Source organism: Narcine bancroftii, chromosome 3 (genome assembly GCF_036971445.1).
Source record: "Narcine bancroftii isolate sNarBan1 chromosome 3, sNarBan1.hap1, whole genome shotgun sequence".
Lineage (NCBI taxonomy): Eukaryota > Metazoa > Chordata > Chondrichthyes > Torpediniformes > Narcinidae > Narcine > Narcine bancroftii.
This window is the reverse complement of record NC_091471.1, coordinates 155,803,686-155,825,326: the sequence shown is the minus strand read 5'-3', so window position 1 is coordinate 155,825,326 and position 21,641 is coordinate 155,803,686. Positions and strand designations below refer to the sequence as shown.

The 21,641-nt window shown below is 37.8% G+C and overlaps 1 protein-coding gene across 3 annotated transcripts in view; it reads right to left on the bottom strand.

Moving 5' to 3' along the window:
- LOC138757721 (coiled-coil domain-containing protein 158-like) overlaps positions 1-21,641 on the bottom strand; it is a 201,327-nt gene that overhangs the window by 86,923 nt on the left and 92,763 nt on the right. For all 3 annotated transcript variants that reach the window (XM_069925480.1, XM_069925479.1, XM_069925481.1), the window contains exons 9-13: positions 16,655-16,765; positions 13,814-13,928; positions 12,821-12,940; positions 4,784-4,981; positions 1,818-2,333 (exon numbers count right to left, since the gene is read on the bottom strand). In XM_069925480.1, coding sequence (XP_069781581.1) covers positions 1,818-2,333; positions 4,784-4,981; positions 12,821-12,940; positions 13,814-13,928; positions 16,655-16,765 — 1,060 coding nt within the window. The remainder of the gene's footprint in view (positions 1-1,817; positions 2,334-4,783; positions 4,982-12,820; positions 12,941-13,813; positions 13,929-16,654; positions 16,766-21,641) is intronic.

Sequence of the window (21,641 nt, the reverse complement as noted above, 5' to 3'; positions counted from 1 at the left end):
TCATTTTCAGCTTCTCATTGTTCTACCTTCCACCATACATGGAATCATAGCACACAGAAAGAGGCTATTCAATCCATTGCACCTGCACCAGTTTTTGAAAGAGGCACCCAAATGGTCCCAGGCCCCTGCTCCCTGCTTGTAACTGTAAAAATTTTCTTCTGGATCCATTTCCTTTCCAAATCTATATCTTTCATTATTTCAAACACCTATTCCAAATCATTATTCACTGCATGGAATTGTTTTATTCACACCATTTCTTTTGACAATTACCTTACATTTGTAACATATTCTGCCTCTACAACTTATCTTTACTTACACCACAAAAAAACCTTCAAAAATATTGAAGTCTTCAATGAAAACAGTGTTTACCCTTCTCTGATTCAATGACTAAAGAAGGCTTTGATGATAAATAAAGTTCTTCATTCCCAGTAAACCACTTAATATCCACACAAAGGCACTGAGATCTTCTCAGACCAAGAAATAGCCCTTGACTTCAATACAGTTTTGTGCTCCTTTGCTAATGTTGTATCACATAGTCATTTTCCCTTATATTCCGTAGCTTTAACTTGCCAAAAGGTCTCCAAGCTACTACTTCATCTACTGTTTTGAAAGTCTATAGACAAAACACCCTCTATTTTGCTTTATCAAAATACTTAATCTAATTAGTCAAATGCTCTGAGGAACTGTACTTCATCTTTCAACACCACAATTTAAAGCCTTACAAACTCATCAAATTGTTGACCACTTGGTAGATGCTGTTCTGGATTCTGACAGGCTTTCACTCTTCCTCAAGGGCAAAGTGTGCATCCCAACAGTCTCACAGTTGGCTGCAGGTGCTGGAATCTGGAGCCCTAAATAAGCTGTTGGAGGAACTCAGCAGGTTGAGCAGCTTAAGTGGCAGGAAAAGAATGGTTGACAATTCTGGCTGGAACTGTTCATCAAGACAGTTGATCTAAAATACTGACCATTTCCACGTAACTGTTCATCTCATTGCCGTCACATTAATTCCTATATTTTTGTTTAAATCCCTTTCACTGTTTTTCTTTCCCATGCCCTTTCCCTACACTAAACTGGCTTAAAAACGTGTGTGCAATTTTCATTTCTGATAAAGGGTGACTGATTTGAAATGTTAGCTCTATTCTCTGTCTACTCATGTAGATATTGACTATGTTTTCTGTTTTCACAGTTAAAGGTAATTTGTCTAACAAATCTATGATGGACTTAATTTATCTGGCCTTGTTCTTACCACTGACATTTTAATATACCACTAAAGATTATATACAAGATTTTCCTCAAGAAATATTAGATTAAAAATCTAATCAGACCTCTCCCATCCATGTATTTAAGAATAAATTGGATAAATACATGGATGGGAGAGGTCTGGACGATTATGGAATGGGTGCAGGTCAGTAGGACTAGCGGAATGATGTTTCAGCACAGACTAGAAGGGCCGAATGACCTTTTTTCTGTGCTATAGTGTTCTATGGTACTAAAAGGTCTTTAGCTACAGAATTGATCTGTCTTTCATTTTTGTACAGGAATATATCATCTTGGTATCCTCTGAATCCCTAAGCTTCCTGATTTAAAGGAGGGTGAAAATTTGTGCTCAGAATCTCTGCAATTTTCCCCCTTTTGCAGTTATCCAATCTGGAATCCTTATTCTGGGAATGGTCAGAATATGAAACTTGCTGGACATGGAATAGTTCACATAAATTGTATTGATGGCTAAATAAACATAGAAAGAAGTTATACTGATAGGTTAAGATGAAGAAGAGTATGAATGATCTATTTCTGGCCAAACATAAATATTATCTCACCTTCAACTCTTGAATCTTCTGCTTCTGGCAGTCTACCTCCTTCTGGAGCTGCTTTCTTTCAGCTTGCAGTGCCTCAGATGCAGAGCTCTGTTGTGATGTCATTTCGGCAATGTTTTCCATTTCTTGTCGCAAAACAGTAAGTATATTGGTTTTTTCACTGAGCTCCATTTTCAGTGAATCGTTCTCATTCTGCATTTCCTTTAAGTGTGTAACAGTTTCTTCAAACTGATCACAGATGCTCTCTTCAGCTATTTTCATTCTATGCATTTTCTGGTTTTTATCTTCAATTTCAAGTTGCAATTTATTTTTGTCAACTGCTTCTTTTTCCAAGCATATTTCCTTTTCCATTAGTGATTCTCTCAACTGACAGATACTTGCCTCAGTTTTATCAAGTTGCTGCTTCTTCTTATTGAGTTCCTCATTCGTTTTACAAAGTTGCACTCTACAGTTCTCATATTGATTGACTAAGGTTGTTATTTTCTCTTGGTCTTCATTCCTTTGCTCTTTTGCAGAAGCCTAGACAGAAAATTGAAAAATATCAAGACCACTCCAGAATCTTACTTGGTTTAATGGCATTGTCTAGATCATGGTCTAACTTCTCAATTCATTAAAATCCTCCCACAATTTTGAAGCAAAAACATTCAGGAACAAATCTCATTCTCAGCACTGTCAACCTACATGTAACAAAACTAGGATAAAAATCTACCAGGGTGTATGCAAATTTGTTTCTTTCCTCTGGACAAGAGTCAATATCCTATTTTTGGAAGCAACAAAAACACTCCATAAGAAAATGGACATGATTTATATCTCAGGCACATGGGGTATATGATTTCTTACTTTAAAACAAAGAAAGCCCCATAAAATAATGTTAATAAATTACCTCTAAAGAGGGCCAAAGCAGAAAGAAAATGGAACAAGGTCAGGAAGGGAAATAACTAGACGTCAACTAATTAGTTAAAACAATGTCTCAGTCAATTGATAAAATTGCTGGGTTAAATATTCAAGAATATTGCAACTAGAGGTGAAAGTAGCTAATATTTCTGACCAGCATAGTCATTCTTGATTTAACTTCACCTCCAGTAACAAATGACAGACAAAGCATTGGCTTTCCCATTTTGAGAGGAATAGAAATGTCTATATTTTTCTGAGTATAATGAAAAAAATTAGGCTGGTAAATTATTTGGCAAATCTAATTTAATACAAAACACACAACTGATTCCCTTGGATCTGAAAACATTTATCTTTTCTTAACAGTTGAATCAGTAACAAACCATTTGATGGCCTCAGAAGGTAATACTCCCACAAAATCTTATCTTTTAAAAAAAAAATTATTTTTCACACTGTGAACCATACTGACCAAAATACACACAAACATTTCCCTCTTGAATATTCACAGTGTCATTTTCTCCCCTTTTCCCCCCTCCCCACCCACTCAATGTTCAACATATATGATACATTAAACCCATTAAACAATGTCATCATACAATGAAAATAAACAAGAAATTTGTGTCCTCTACTTTCACACACTGGGTCAGCTCATTTTGTCCTCCTCTCCTTCTGTCATTTTAGGTGGTGGAGGTCCACGGTAGGACTTCTCTGTTGTGTTCCATATACGGTTCCCAAATTTGTTCGAATACTGTGATGTTATTTCTTAAATTATATTATTTTTTCCAACGGAATACATTTATTCATTTCTATGTACCATTGCTGTATTCTCAGGCTATCTTCTAATTTCCAAGTTGACATAATACATTTTTGTTGCTATAGCTAAGGCTATCATAATAAATCTTTTTTGTGCTCCATCCAAATCGAGGCCAAGTTCTTTACTTCTTATATTACTTAGAAGAAAGATCTCTGGATTTTTTGGTATGTTGCTTTTTGTGATTTTATTTAATACCTGGTTTAGATCTTCCCAAAACTTTTCCACTTTCTCACATGCCCAAATTGCATGTACTGTTGTTCCTGTTTCCTTCTTACAGCGAAGACATCTATCTGATAATGTTGGATCCCATTTATTTAACTTTTGGGGCGTGGTGTATAGCCTGTGTAACCAATTATATTGTATCATGCGTAACCTCATGTTTAACATATACTATATAAGTGGGATGAAAAGCTAGTGCAACATAGGAATTCACCAGTACTGCACCATCTGCTCAACATTTGGAAGAAGATTCACGTAGAAAGGAATAAAACAAATTATCAACTACCAAAATTAATATTGACGCAAAATCAACTAATCCCTTTCATAATAGATAACCTTTCCTTTAGAGAATGGGAGAGAAAAAGGATCAAAAGGATAGAAAATTGTTTTTTTGGAAATAAATTATTATCTTTTGAACAAATGAAGGACAAATATGGTATAACTCACGGTACAATGTTTGCATACCACCAACTGAAAACCTACTTGAAGGACAAATTGGGAAGCAGACTGAGGTTACCAGAAGGAAGCAAATTTGAATATGTAATTACAGACACAATGATAATTAAAAGATTTATATCAAACACGTACATCAAACTGCAAGAGAAAGAGAACGAGGAAACAAACTGTAAACCTAAACAAAAGTGGGAACAAGATCTAAACATAAAGATAAAGAATGAAACATGGGAAAAGCTATGCTCCGGAACTATGAGAAATACAAAATCTTATCTTGATAAAATATTCGAAGGAGGAAACCCATACGGTCTTGGGGAAAACATACAAACTCCTTACAAATAGCACCAAATTCAAACCCGGGTCTCTGCTGCTAGAATAGTGTTGTGCTAACTATAACCATGCCACTCTAAGTTATGATTTAATAAATAATATTTGCTTCTATTTGCACAGTATCAACAACTCCATTGAAAGAAAATTCAAAACTTATTTTTCCTTCATAAACAAAACAATTTATTTTACTTTCACAGTGTGAATTAGTCCGAATTAGACAAATTCATCCAAACTGGGATGAAATTGTTTAGCATTAACTAACCTGATAGTGTAACTGATGCTGGTATTGTTCCTTAAGGCTATTTATCACATCATTTAGCTGTTGAATTTCTTGATTTTTGCAATCCAGTTCATGCTGTAAATTTTCATTGGAAATGGAATTAGTTGTGCCCCGATCCCATAGCTTCTGGTTTTGTTCTTTTGCCACTTTGAGGTCCTCTTCAACTTTAAAATTGTCAGCCTAAAAATCAAATAATAAAGAAGACCTGAATTTTTTTAAAATCTGGAATTGAAACGGACAAGGTTTGGGAAAGTTCAAATTTATTGTCAGGCAACATACATAACATCACATACAACCCTGAAATTATTTTTCTGCAGGCTAGGCAGAATTTCTAATTACCGGTACTCAAAGAAAGAACTGTAAACAAACTGACTGCAAATACAGAAATATAAATATTCTGTAATAAATAAATAATTTGCAATGTATGCCTCTTGAAATAAATCTCTGAATGAGTCTATTGTTTAGGAGTCTGATAGTGGAGAGGTAGCAACTATTCCTGAACCTGAAGGTGCAAGTCCTGTGGCACTTATATCTCATTCCTGATGGTAGCAGCAAGAACAGAGCATGTTCTGGGTGGTGTGGCTCTCAGATGACAACGTTACATGTAGATGTTCTCGATGGTGGAGAGAATTTTTCCGGTGATGTACTGGGTGAGTCCACTAACTTTTGCAGGATTTTTTCCTCAGATATATTAGATGTCCCCATAACAAGCCAATGATGCAGCACACTTTCACAACTATCAAGTTTTAAGGCTTCCGATTACGTACTGAACCTCCGCAAACTCCTAAGGAAGTAGAGGTAATGATATGCTTTCTTCACCATGATATTAATATGATGGATCCAAGACAGGTCCTTTGAGTTAGTGACCCACAGAAGCTTAAGGTTGCTCACCCTCTCCACCTCTGATCACTGGATTATACATCTCTGGCTTTCCTTTCCTAAAGTCTTCAATCAGCTCCTTGGTCTTGGTGACATTGAGTGACATTGTTGTTTTACACCATTCAAGCAAGTTTTCACCTCCCTCCTGAATACTGACTCATCAGCCACCCCCATTTATACTGTCCACTACAGTGGTATCGTCAGCAAAATAACATGCTGTTGTTGGAGTGAGGCACGCAGTCATAAGTTCAAAACAAGTAGAGCAGGGGGCTAAGTACCCTGTGGTGCTCCGGTGCTAATGGAGATTGTGGATGAGATGTTTTTGTCCATCATAAAATCTGGGGGTGACCAAATCCAGGATCCATTTTCACAATGTGATACTGAGGCCCAGGTCTTGGAGTTTGCTGATCAGTTATCAGGGAATGATGGTGTTGAATGCCGAACTGTAGTCAATAAAGAGCATCCTGATGTATGGATTCTTTGCACATGAGAACATTCAGTTGGAAAACTATTTCAAATATAGATCAGATCTACAGATGCACACTGTAGTTCTCTGCCCATTTAGCACCCCTCCCCATGATCAGACCAGATTTTATTTGCCTCCTTTACCTTCTAAAAAGGAAATTAACTGAAGCTCCATCATGAACTTTACATTCAGAAAACAGAAAAAAAAATACAACAGACTCCTTGAGGGTAATTTGATTGCACCAGATGTACTAATCTCAATTAAGTTGTATTGAATTTTAACTATGATTTTCTCTTGCCAAATTAATATTTCCTTGTAGTTTCCCATGAATTCTCGCCTTCTATTTTTGCAATGCCTAGAAATGTTGAAATCTGTTGCCAAATTATTGATGTACACAGTGAAAGGAAATTGTTAGAAAGCAGAATCTCTGAATGAGTCTATTGTTTGGAAGTCTGAATTGCATTGAATTTCTTCATTCATCATTTGTGTAATCAATGAGTCAGTGTACAGGAGAGGGATTGAAATTTGGCTAAAAGGTGTACTAACAACAACCTCGCACTCAACATCACCAAACCCAAGGAGCTGATTGTGGACTTGAGGAAGGAAAAAACAAGATGTGTTCGCTCCAGTAATCATTGGTGGATCAAAGGTGGATAGAGTAAATAAATTTAAATTCCTGTGAGTCACCATCTCAGAGGACCTTTGTTGCACCCAACACACTAACATTATCATGAAGAAAGCACATCAGTACCTTTACTTCCTCAGGAGTTTGCAGTGGTTTTGTCTGACATAGGAAACATTGGCAAGCTTTCAACAGGTGTAGTGGAATGCGTGCTGACCAGCTGCATCACAGCCTGGTATGGGGGAACTAATACATCTGAATGGAAATCCCTGCAAAATGTAGCGGACACTGCTCAGTACATCTCAGAAACCCTCCCCATGATTGAGAAAATCTACGTGGAATGCTTCCACCAGAGAGCAGCAGCCATCATCAAGGAACACAACCTAGAACATTTTCTGTTCTCACTGCTGCCATCAGGAAAGAGGTGTAGGTGCCACAAGGCCTATACAACCAGGTTCAGGAACAGTTGCTACCCCTCCACCATCAGACTCCTGAGCAACAAACTCAATCAGAGACTTATTTAAGGACTCTTACTTTTCACATTATTTATTACTGAATACAGTTTTTTTTTCTGTACTGCACAGACATTTTGTTTACTTACAGTTTTTTGTATTACTGATAAGTAGAAATTCTGCCTGGCATGTAGGGAAAAGAATCTCAAGGTTCTACGTGAAGTCATGCATGTACTCTGACAATAAATCTGAACTTTGACTTTTGAAACAAAAAAAGGTTTGTGGTGCAATCTACTATTATGAAATCCACACTGGCTATTTTTAATTCATAGTTCCCTGTTATCAATACTGTTATAGCCTGCAGATTAATTTGTTTCAATGCTTTCCTGCTAGATTGCGCAATTTCCAAAAACGCTGCTCATCTCAATCCTACAAATGTGTACTCCTGACAGAGAATACCTCAAAATTTAAAATTTTCAGCCTTCTTTTCAAATTTCTCCCTCTATGACCTTATCCCTCCCTATCTCCTTAACCTCCTCTACCTGTGTTGCAAATAATTTAGTAACTAAAATACCCAGGAATTCAGCAGGCTGCAGAGAGTTGCAAATACAGTGAGGTCCATCACAGGTTCTGATCTTCAATCCATTAAAGACATCTATCAAGAATGGTCACAACCTCTTCTCACTGCTACATTCAGAAGCCCAACAGCAATCAGACTCTTTAGCTTTTCCTTGTGACACTATTGGATTGTCTACACTATTGCAGTCACTTTTTTCTTGCCCAATTATAAATGTGAATATATATCATTGATGGTTTGTATTTATCGTCTTATTTTCATTCAAATTATGTAAACTATTGTAGTCTTTTTTTATGAGATACCTATTCGACTACAATAAATAAGAATTTTGGTGCTGACATACATTATAAAATGCGTATGACAATAAATTCAATATCATTATCTAGTTCCATAAATATACCATCATAAACCACTACCCTGAGTTTTTGATTCCTGCACATTCTCAAATCCTATTGCTCCTCCAATAATGTAAACTCTATTTATCACTTCCCTCAACTGTCACAGCACTATTTGTAAGACAGCTTTTAACATTTACCTATTGACTAAGTTTTTGGTCATGTCCTGATATCTTTTGGCTGGATCAACATTCGTTTGAAATTTCTGTGAATGGTGCTTGTAAAAACACATAGATGTGACAATGTTATCCTTTGAGACTTGTTATGAGCCCAAAGGACCCCAAAACCCAGCAGCAATAAATATTCACCACAACAAGTAGTTATTTAAACAAAAGTTGCTTTTAATTATCTTTAAACATGAAAACAGAATCAAATAACTTATCTCTATTAACTTAACTAACCCAACTTAACCCCCTTCTAATTCTAAGCGCACGTGTATATAATGTGTGTGTAAATTTAAGAAAAGTTCTTTGATTCACAGTTCAATCTCACTTCTCATTCTTCCAAGTTCACTGGTTGCAGGCAATTCTTATGCTGTGCACAGAATTTAACATGTATAAACTTCACCAGGCTTTGGTGTTCAAAAGGTAAATGGTTACCGCTCAGGAAGGTTCTTGTAGGTTTGCAGAGAGAGATGTGTTGTTCCAGGATTTCCACAACTGAGGTACCACCATTAGTCACCTCAATGTCTTGCTGATAAAACTTGCCCCATCAGGGTTCTCCAGATGATTACCTCTTTCTTTCAGGCTACCACAGAGTTCCTTTCTGTTCCACTTATTCTAAGAGAAACGTCAGACAGATAGCACTTCCAGCCATCTGCCACTCTGGAGCTTCTGTTTCCATTCCAACAAGCTTCTCCTGGCTTGTTAGAGCTTTCTGTGTCACACACAGTCAAAAACGCCCTTCTGTCTCTCTCTCTCTCTATTTGAGATTCAAAACTTTCAGCAGCATGTCCTCCTCTCTCTCACTTTCAAAACCCCTGACCTTCTCCAGCAAACAATAGGAGTTAGTCTTCTGGTCCATCTATTGTTTTAGATAAACAATAACCTCTCAATGACCTCTGAGTGAGCACTTTGCAGAGAGGTCAAAAGCCTTGCAAAAAAGTCAAAAACAGACAACCTGACTCTGGCTGTTCTTCCAAGACAAGAGTCCATTCATTTCATGACATCATTTCAATTAGCACCTACTTGTGAAATGTGTATAGCATTCCTCACAGTTCCTCTTCAAGGTACTGTAGATATTAATTCTTCAGTATTTCAAATAAGATCTGTTTTAAAGTGTATGTAACCTTCTCTAATTTTACCAATTTATCTCCCAAAAACATTCCCAAATATTCCATCACAGACTTCAGACAACAGATTCAATCTGTGCCTTTAGGGTGAAACAGAAAAGTCTGCAGAAGCTACGATTAGAGGAAAACACAAAAATGCTGGAGGAACTCAGCAAATCATGTAGTGTCCATAGAAGGTGAATATATAACCAATATTTTGGACCTGAGCCCTTCTTCAATGTATGAGCAAAAAGCAGACAGGACCTGAATAAATAGGCTGGAGGAAGAAGGAAGAAAGGGCAGGGGGAGTGCAGCCCAACAGACAAAAGACCATAATTTGAACACAGATAGGATAGGAAAAGTAAGAATTGATCGGGGGAGGGGTGACTGTGAATGCAGAGATGGAGGAAAGGAGACAAAGGGAAAAGGAAAGAAAAAAAGATGAGTCAGAGGAAAGGAGACATGAACATTAATGCCATCTGGTTGGAGGATGCCAGATAGAATATGAGGTGTTGTTGTTCCCCCAATTTTCAGATGGTGCCAGTCTGACAGTGCATAAGACCGTGGACAGCAAGTCAGCGTGGGACCTGGGCGGGGAATTAAAATGGATTGCCACTAGGAGTTCCCCGCTATTGCAGCAGACAGAGCGAAGGTGCTCAACGAAGTGATCTCCCAGACTGTGTCCAGTCTCTCTGATGTAGAGAGTGCTACAATGGGAGAAACTAGATGCAGAAGTTGATTCCTGCAGGTTGATAAGTGAAAAGCTGCTTCACTTATAAGGACTGTTTAGGGCCCCGAACAGTGGTGAAAGAGGAGGTGCAGGTGCACATATAGCATTTCTTGCACTTCCAAGGGTAGGTACCAAGGTGGGAAGGGATTAGTGAATGAGGGAATCATGGAGGAAGCAGTTCCTGTGGAAGGCTGAGAGGGGAAAATGTGTCTGGTAGTGGCATCAAGTAGTAAGTGGTGTATATAGCAGAGGATGACATGGTGGATGCGGAGGCTGGTAGGGTGCAGGTGAGGACAAGGGGAATCCTGTCCCCATTGCACGAGGGTGTCAGAGAGGGCCAGGGCAGATATGTGGGTAATGGCAGATATGCGGGTGAGGGCTGAGTTGATGGTAGTAGAGGGAAAGCCAGATTTTTTTGAAGAAGGAGGACATCTTGGATAATCTTGCATGGAAGACCTCGTCCTGGGACCCAATGCGATGGAGATGAAGGAATTGCAACAAAGGAATGGAATCCTTATAGAGGACATGGCATGAAGAGGTGTAGTTGAGGTAGCCGTGGAGTTGGTGGGTTAACTGAAAATGTCTATCAACAATTTGCTAGAGATGGACCAAGTGAATTTGAAGTCAGGGTGGAAGTTTGGCAGCAAAGTGTAAAAAGTCAACCAACTCATCATGAGGCAGCATCATGTAGTTGTCCTGGTAGAGGATGAACCTTTGACAGTCGAGGAGTCTTGCCTTTATAGGCTTGCAGCATGGCTTGCTCCAAATACCCAGCAGAACAGTAGGCATAGCCATGGCCCATGCAGGGACCCATAGCTATCCCTTTGACTTGGAAAATTGAAATTAGTCAAAGGAGAAGTTATTGAAAGCGAGGACAAGTCCTGCCAGGTGGAGGAGGGTGGTAGTGGAGGGGGACTGGATGGGTCTGTTGCTGAGAAAGAAACAAAAGGCTTTGAGGCCTTCAATATGGGGGAAGGAAGTGTATTGCGATTGAATGTCCATCATGAAGATGAGGCAGTCAGTTGAGAGAACTGGGAGTTATTGAAGAGATGGAAGGCCTTAGAAGTTTCCCAGATTTAGGTGGAGAGGTGGAAAAATGGAATTGAGGTAAGAATATACCAGTTCAGTGGGGCAGGAGCACGCAGAAACAATGGATCTTCCATTGGATCTTGGAAAGGAGGTAGAAGCAAATAGTGAGGGGTTGGGACTCAATAAGGTTGGAAGTCATGGAACAGAGATGACCTGATGTGATGAGGTTAGAAATAGTGCTTGAGACAGTGGCTTGATGTTTTTTTAGTGGGGTCCTGTTTTTGGTAGGGTCCTATTCAAGGGATAAGTAAGAAGGGGTGTCTGAGAGCTGTTGTCTGGCTTCACCAAGGTAGTGGTCAGTGGACCAGACCATAAGAGTACCACCTTGGTGTGCGGATTTGATAGTGAGGTTGGGATTGATGTGGAGAGAGAGTGGAGGGCAGAATTTTCTGAGAGGGGGGGTTTCCTCTGAGGGATGAACTGCAATTCTTAATTTAGTTTACCATCTGAGAAATGGGGACGACATGTGTAAATGAGGGGAGTGGTGAAGTCAAGAGGGTTGATGTCTCAGCAGCAGTTGAGTTGGAAATAGAAAGATCCAGAGCAGGCAGAAGGTTGGAATGAGGTGTCCAAGGGAAAGAACAAGTGGGAGAAGGGATCTGTAATGGAGAGTGGAGAATCCTGGTTTAAGGTCTAGGCACTGAGATGGAACCGATGGAAGAAGAGTTCAGCATCATGGTGTGCGCAGAACCTATTGAGGTATGGACAAATAGGGGATGAAGGTCGGGCCTCTACTGAATACAGAACATTCTATCTCCAAGAGGGGAAGGTAAAGACCAGGCTGGGGGGCCAGTGGGGTGGAGGTTGTCGGGGTGGGGGGGGGGGCGAGGAGGAAGGAGGAAGGATGGGTGGATCAGGATGTAGAGAGCTGGAGGGATCAAGGGAGGAAGGGGAGGGGGAAGGAAGAGGGTCCAGTGGTGAGATTGTGCGATGGAGGCTCGGTTTTGGCAAATCTGCGCCTTTGGCAGCCAGCTAGTTTTAGATGATTTAAATCAATTTTCAGGCATCTTCAAGCTTGGCAAAGATTCTATAAGCAGGTGCTGACAACAATTGTTTGAAGTGAAATCTTTAATATGACTTAATTTTCAATACCACCATGAGAAAACATCCTATTTTACCTTGCAAGAAATCCACTAAGTTTTGCAAAAGTGATTTACTGCCAATTCTTCATAATAAAAATAAAATGAAATGCAGAAAACACATTTTAGATATAAAGCGGAATGTGTGAGAAGTCATCATGCCCTATTCGTAATGGGAGAAAATGGAAGTAGCAAAGGCGTATTCACTTAAGGCATTACAGGAAAAAAGTAATAATGTTACCAGAATTATATATGGTTTAAATTATAGGCAGTAATTCTGGGTCAGTTTCCTCTGAGGGGTGAACTGCAATTCTTAATTTAGTTTACCAACTGAGAAATGGGGAAGATATGTGTAAATGTAATTTTTAGAGACATCTTTACAACTTTTCATGAAGATAAGAAGTATTTTCTCTTTAAACAAACATACATTTGGAAATCAAGCAGCGCCTCCTGTACTTACCATTAATTGTTGTATTCGACCACTCATGGTTTCTACCTCTTGCCTGAATTCATCCCTTTCTTTCTTGGTATTACAAACGTCAGTCTGAGATTGTTCTATTAAATTTTCCAAGTTCTCAATCTGAAGAAACAGTACAAAAGTGCAAAGTAACTAGAAATCAGTTAAACAAAATGCCTAACATTCTACAGAATACCCTGCCGAATACATACTCCAGACAATATCATTTCACATTTTGATTCTTTTTAAATTAGACATACAGCATGGTAACTGGCCCTTTTGGCCCACAAGCCGTGCCACCCAATTACTCCCAATTGACCGACACCATGGTACACTTATTTTTGAACCGTGGGACGAAACTGGAGCACCAGAAGGAAACCCACGCAGACACAGGAAAAACGTACAAACTGCTTACAGTGAGCTCCAGATTTAAACCCTGGTCGCTGGGACTGTAACAGATTTCCACTTCTTTCTTCTTTGGCTTGGCTTCGCAGACGAAGATTTATGGAGGGGGTAAAAAGTCCACGTCAGCTGCAGGTTCGTTTGTGACTGCTATGCTAACCATGCAGCCCATTGTTGAAACGCAACCAAAGGAATGATTTTGATTTGATTCAATTGCATTCACTGTGCAGTTGCTGTTAGGATACACTCTATATTGTATGCACCTTACATTATTTTATATAAATTTGTAATTATGTGATAAAGCTCACTTTTTTTATTTCTATATGGATTTGAGAATTATCTGGACAGCTCTATTATCCTTGTCCAACCAAGAGTGTTTATAAGAAAGGAAATGTAATTTTTTCACATAGTGTTCGAAGAACAAAATGCACCAGGGATGAAGTGCTCTTTGATCTTTGTTATTGCTCTTTTCTATTTTTCATAATATGATAGGAAAATGGAGTGTGGTTTGTCAAACCAAAGAATTCTATCATTTTTGTTTCAATTAGTCACTTTTTCTGATCCACAGAAATCAGAGGCAGATGCATAACTGACCTTGTCTTTGTACATCCTTCTGGCTTCTCGTAATTCAGTGCGCAGATGGCAGACGGTGGACTCCAGGTCTGTAAGCTGTTGTGAGTACATTATGCTCTGATTCCTTGCTTGTTCGCTGGACACATGAAAAATTCTCATTTAATGTGTTTCTATTAAAGTATCAGCAATATGATTAGTGAGAATTTAAAGTGTTTTCTAGCACTGAGGATAAAATTACATACTCAACAACAGCTCCAATGGAGTAAACTTTATAGGCAATGTTTCTGGTCAATGTCTCCTGTTTTCTGGAATGTTATCATTAAATTCTCCAAATCATTCAGCATTAAGTAACTAGTAGCATTCTTCCTTTTTAAAATGTCAACTCTTGGACAATTTAATTCATCTTCACTTAGAGCAGTAAAATGTTGAGCTAGTTTACAAGATCTGTTCCTTGTGTTCATTCAACGTCTCAAGTTGAGGGGGAGCCACACCCAGTAGTCGGGAGGTGCTTACAGAGACCGATGCAGCTGCAGTTAAGTTGGGAGGTGGCGGCGGTAACGGCAACCACAGGAGAGATTGGATGCAATACCACTCAGCACTCCTGCCTCCCACCAAATTTATCCATGTGTGAGAAGACAAGTAGTAGTCAGAAGGTCATTGTGGTGAAGGTGATGGTTATTGGGAGAATGAGAGCTATGGTGGTGGACATCAGTACGATAAAGAAACCATGGTGCCAATCTGGAGGGCATTGGTTGCTATGGACGATGTTCTGACTGGGACTATGATTTTGATTTTCCGATGTTAAAACACTTGAAACCCAGTATGAACATTGTCATAATTAATTTTTAATGTGCTATTTGTTTACTATGTGGTTTTCTTAAATTCAAAATTGTCCCAGAGATTGGTGACTTCTTTGCACACTGCCTGGATAGGTTTTCACTGGACAGGTGGCAATAGACTAAACCAAGATGCTGCAATCTGGAGGCCCCCCACCCAGCACACAGAGACACAGTGCATTTAAGGGGGGGGGGGCGGGAGAAATGGACTGAAAATATTTTTGATTTTTTTTATGTACCTGTTGTTGGAAGGAGGGAAATATGGAAGAAACCAACCAAACTTGACTGTTTCACAGGGAAGGGAGCGCATAAACTTTGAGCAGAGTCCTAAGGGAACTATAGCCAAAAAGAAGGTTGAGAATTGTTGGTCCGGAGCAGGGGCCCCCAAATATTTTACACCATTGACCTTTCGTGGAATCCTTGATCCCTCATAGATTCCCAGGCATGTATAAATAAATAAATAGATAATGATAAGTTAGTGGATGTGCATTAGTGAAGGAAAATGCATTCCATATGCATAGTGTCCAGGTCTCCCAGCAACAATCCAAACTTTGTTATAATACCCCAATCGCCAAGTCACAAACCTGTAAATTAAGCAAGTAAGTGATTAAAATAACAGTTTAAAAAAACCTTTGTTTCTGGCAGGGAAGATGCCAAACGGAGCTGGATCCAAGTCTTCAGCATCAATGATGGTGACTCCATTCTCATCGGGTGCGGTGCTGTCCGCATTGAAGAAATTGCCTTGGGCTCCTGGGCGGGCACAGAGACCTTGGGATCCTGAGTGGGAGTGGGGACACTCCTGGCTGGAGCAGGGGACCTTGGGCTCTACAATTCTTTCAACCCCTAAAGTTCAATTGAATCCCCCCCCCGGTGTTTATCGATCCTCTTTTGACCCCCTGGCATTTTTTGAACCCTTGGATTACCCCATCGACCACCAGGGGCTAATATTGACCACTTGGGGAAACCCTAGTCTGGAGGATGAGGAATACATTCAAGATGAACAATCTCTCTCTCTCTAAAATTTACCAGTATTAAATACTGAACAGGAGCAACCATTTCAACATTTCCTCTTGTGCTCAATCTGTAAATGCTTAAAAAGTATTTTCAATCAATTAATTCTGTTTCTTAACTTTGTTTTCTTTTTTCTTTTTATTACATGTTGTTAACATATTTAATTTACTTTCTGTGAACTGATATTTGGGCCTATCACCAACTCAATCAATTCACTTAAAAACTTTTAAAACTTGCACAACAATGATGCAAACTTTTCATATTCCCCTTTTAGCCTTAAGTCTTGCCATCCCATAGTTATTATTTTCTGGCATTGTAAAAAGAAGTGGAAGCAAAGGGGAGAAAGATAAGCCAGGAATGGAAAGTTTCAGCCAACTGGAGAGATTGAAGAGGTAAGAGAAGGTTGAAGAATAACCTCACGGGAGGTTAAAAAAAAATAAAACAGAAGTTTTGAAAGGGTACATGGATCCAGTTGCAGAGTGCTCAAGAATTAGGGAAGATAATAATGAATAAATAAATATTTACCAGAGTGATTACAATGATGAACTGGTTACCACAGGAGTTGAGACAATGTGAATGGGCACATAAACACTACTAAAAGAATGGAAGAACCTGTTAATGAGTTGAGTTTAGGAAATATGGGAGGAGATTCACATTGAACATAAATATTGGCATGAATTTATTGGACCGAATTCTGTTTGTGTAAATGGCATGTCCATCTGAACAACATTCAATCAAATTGGCACAGTTACTATTGAATACAATAGCACACCTGCTCCTTAAACACATACATTACCTCATCTAAGCCTATTCATTAAATTATACAGCTTTACTAATGAGCAGATCAACATAATAATGTTTTCAAATCATGAGTTTGATCTGTCTTGTATGGTTTACCACACTTCAAGATCAAAGCATCACAAAAACAATAAACCATGGATTCCCCAGACCAAAAAAAAGGATGCAGCGCATAAATAGATCATCCAGTGGTCTTTTAACAGAAGTCCATACTTACTTTATGGCCTCCACTTGGTTCTGAAAACTTGAGGCAAAGCTGCGAGAACAGTTCACTTTTCCATTCAGTACTGACAATTCTTGTTTATGATCATGTTTCAGCTGCTCTATTCTATGAAAGAAATGGTTAGGAGTTAACATACAAATATTGTATGCCAAATATATCTGTCTACCTAAATCTACTGGTATATATCTTTTATTCAGTGCCTTCCAAAATATTTGGAACAAAGATACTTTTTTCTTTTATTTGCCCCTGTGCTCCATAGTTTAAAATTTGTAATCAAACAATTCACATATGATTAAAGCACTCATTACAGATTTAATTCATGGTTATTTGTATACACCCTCATTTCACGACACCATAATGTTTGGGACATTTGGTTCACAAGGTGTTTGTGATTACTCAGGTATGTTTAATTGCTTCATTGGTGCAGGTATAAGAGAGCTGGACTTGGTTCTAAGCTTTTCATCACCTTTGGATTCTGTCGTTGCCATTTTTCAATGAGAACCAGAGGTGTGCCAATGAAAGCTAGAGGCTATTATGAGGCTGAATGAAGAATAAAACAGTAAGAGACATCACCCAAACCTTACGATTTCCAAAACCAACTCTTTGGAACATCATTAAGAAGAAAGAACATACTGGTGAGCTCAAAGGGACTGGTAGGACAAGAAAGATCCCCACTGCTGATGACAGAAGAATTCTCATCATAATGAAGAAAAATCCTTAAATACTCGTCCGACAGATCAGAAACACTCTTCAGGAGGCAAGTGTGGATGTGTCAAGATGACTTTATAAACAGAAATACAAAGGCTACACTGCAAGATGTAAACCACTAGTTAGCCAGTGAAACAGGATGGTCAGGTTACAGTTTGCCAAGAAATATTTAAAAGACCCTGCAAAATTCAGAAAAAAAAAGGTCTGGTGGACAGATGAGACCAAGCTTAACCTGTATCAGAGTGATGGCAAAGCATAACAACTCATCTGCAAAACATGGTGGTGGTGGTGGTGTCAATAAGATCCTTGCGTGTGCGGCACTCAAAATAGAATGTATTAATAACATCACCATTTTAAAAGTTACCAGTTAGTAATAATTACATTAAAACAAACAACTTCATCCTTCCCCAATGTTCAAATTAATTCTTTGGATTAAACTGAAATAATAATTTAATTATTAATAGCTTCATAGTTAATAACCACATTAAAATGAATAACAAAGTTTACAATTTGCTATTAACATAAATCATTACTAACTATAATTCATTTCTCTTTGTTCTTTTATTCATTACAAAAATGATTTAATGACTTTGTTATTGAACCTAAGATGGAGGGGAAATAGAAAGGTGAATTTTCAGGCACTGATATTTAAGCAAACCTCAGAAAGATGTAGAATGATAAGATTTATAACTCCATCAGGACACTAGAATATTTTCATTTCAGATTTAATTAAAGAGAAGTATTCCATCACCTCTCTTGCCAAATGATGCAAATATATTTCAGTGATGGTCATTATATCAGAACATATATTAAATTTTTGGAATTGAATTGTCACATGTGCCAAGATACAGTAAAAAGCCTTGTTTTCATGCTATCCAGGGAAGTCAACTCATATGTATAGGAGCAGGAGGAGGTCTACCTTCTGTTTCATATGAATCATTCTAAAATTCAGGGAAACCAATGCTTCCACTATCTCTTTTAAACCCATTGCATGTAATTTTTCAAGTCAAAGAAAATAGTTTTCTTTTATTTCCATACTATCTAGCATTAATGATAGCTTTGAAGTTTCTTATTCTTGCTCTATGCACACCTGCTTCAATACTACTTCCAGACTGTTTTCTCTGACAATTACTGTGAAGGAAGGCACAAAATTTATGATGCTCAATTACACCCTCTTTAAAATTTCTCCTGTTTTTCAGAAGTTGATTCCTTTTTAAAATTCCATATAAAGATCTACATGCTCACGTATCTCTTCCTCTTCTAGATGTTCTATTTTCTCCTTTATCATTTAATGATTGATTATTTTTTCTTGAATTTTAATTTCCTCCAAAACTGTAGGTTTACTACTTTTGCCAATTTCAAAAATTTCTACCTTTTAGCCAACAATATATTTCATTTTTCCTGAGATACAACAGGAGCACTTATTTAATGGGATTTTTTATTTCTTATTTGTTGTGAATTATGAATTATTTCTTTTAAACATTAGTTAATGGTGATAATGTTAGTTTTATCCCTGAAGAGCAACAAACCTTCAACAAAATGCTAATTACTAACATCTAAAGAAAGATGAGATTGCAAGGAGCATTTCAGGTATACTGGTGGTAATTTTCTATTTAATGGTCAAACTGATCAGTGAAGGCTAAAACATAAAACTGACCATAGTTTAAGAGAACAATATTGTTGGATCAAGAGTTTAAGCAAATCATATAAGAATTTGTGAGATATTTTGTAAAAAGGGTTTTGATTGAGAGGAGAACACAATTTACACTATGTGAGATTTAATTATTATTTGAGAAGTACAAATAACCCATATAACCATTTACGGAGCGGAAACAGGCCATGTTGGCCTTTCGAGTCCGCACCAGTTCACTAGAACAACTCCCTTCTGTAGTCTATCCTATATTTCAATCTATGTATTGGACCAACATGTGGGTATTTATTAAACTCAATAAATATATTTTTAAAAATTTGTAAAGTAAAAAAACTTGTGACTTACATAAATGTGTTGAGGCAAAATGAAAACTGAACTTTTCACCTGCTTCACATGTATCTGGAAATGTACATAGTGAAAACTAGCAAAGGGCTACGGAGAACAAAACATCCAAACCAAACTAAGATCACTGGATACTGGAATTCAATGTTGTTGAATTACTCTTACATTTTAAAATTTCAAAATAGAGGTTATTAAATAATTGAGACATGAAAAAATGATTTTGTGAATGCAAGTTCTTTCGAACAATCAAATTAAAGAAATGGCCATTCCAAAGAGTGTTTAGTTCCCTGCTTGAAAGACAATGCCAGACCTTAAACCATGCCCTGAGAGTCAGTAGGTAGAAAACTAGAAGGTGCTGATTTTTGGTCACACAATGATTTGAGCTATTCATGAAATTTTGACTTCATCAGTATAAAATTATTTTAGATATTTACATCCAATGAATTTCAGAGAAATCTTTTTTTTTTGGTAGATCAAGTAACAATAGCAAATACTGCCATTTTCCACTTAATGATACCTATTAAGTGTAATGAAAAACTATAACACAGTGGTTCTCAACCTTTTCCTTTACACTCATATGCCTCTTTAAGTAATCCCTATGCCATTGGTGCTCTGTGATTAGTAAGGGATTGATTAAGGTGGTTAGAATACTGTATCCAGTATCCAGTGATCTTAGTTTGGTTTGGATGTTTTGTTCTCCGTAGCCCTTTGCTAGTTTTCACTATGTACATTTCCAGATACATGTGAAGCAGGTGAAAAGTTCAGTTTTCATTTTGCCTCAACACATTTATGTAAGTCACAAGTTTTTTTCTTTACAAATTGAGAATCACTGCTCTAGATCCATTTGTTACTGAAATATTTTGCTTAGGAAAAATTGTCATTGGCCCATTTCCTTTGGAGTTATGAAACAGTGTTCATAACGAGTCAATTAGGTACAATTTAAATGTTTTTCAAACTTTTTCTTTCCACCCACATACCACCTTAAACAATCCCTTACTAATCACAGAGCACCAATGGCATAGGGAATACTTAAAGCTGTATCTGAGTGGAAAGAAAATTATTGAGAATTGCTGCTATAAATAACAGAATTAAACATGGCATAATAAGATGTCATTTGGATCATTTTAACCATGTCTGCTCAATGAAAGAGCTCTCCAAGCATTACCATCTCCATGCAAGTTAAGAGTCCTTCATTGGTTTATCTTTTTAGGAATTCTATACATCAACAGTCCACCTGGAATTTACCAATGAACCTGCTACTAGCAGATATTCAGTCCCAGTGTTGAGATCAAAACGTATCTGTCTGTGTTCCTTGCGTTCTCTCTGTCCTTACTTATCATCAGTGGGTTATTTTAAAATTCACAACCATATTGCATGAACAAAATCCTTCTTACCTCTGTAAATCTCCTCCAACCTTAAACATTCAGAGTTGCTTACATTCCTCCAATTATCACTTTTTGGCCAGTCCCATATTAGTCCACCATGAATTCTGGAATTCCCTTCTGAAATGTCTATGCCACACTACCTCAATTTTCCTTTTACAAAAACCTTTGAACATCCACTCTGAAATAGTCTTTTGATTGATGATACTCCTAGTGAGCACTTAGAATGTTTTTCAGTTTTACCATCTTTATCCTCTGGGCTGCCATGATAAACATTTTCTGATGTACTCTGTCAAAACTGTTGTGTTTTTGAATATATTTATCACATATTCTCCTAACCTTTTGCTCCAGGAGCAAGAGCCTCAGGTTCTTTAATTCTCTACATAAATAAAGTACCTGCAAATCCCTTCTGTTTTCTTTGCGAGACATCAGGCATCCTTATTGATCAGTCACAATACTCTAGCTGGGAGCTAACCAGTGTTTTAAAAAGGCTCAGCACAAAAGCTTGCTTTTTGTTCCTTTCAATCCAAACATATAATCAAACACTTTTTTGAAAGAATAAAACAGATTTCTCAAAATGTACCTGATACTTATGGATATTTATTTCATATTGGCTACTTGCTCTTACTACCAAAATTAATCACTTTACACCTCTGTGACAGATTATATCTGCTGCACATTGGGCCTTATATCTGAATCTTCCACTGTAATTCTGAGTTTTATGTCATCTGCGGAATTTGAAGTTATGCCATGTACCCCCAAGTTCAAATCAATAACCCCCTTACAAAATTCCTGACCTATCCCTAATCAGTGATATCACTGTATTCTTCCCTTCAATCTTTACCTCTGAAGCCTAAACCTCAAATGGTAAGAGGCTGAGTGTCCCAAGAATCCAACC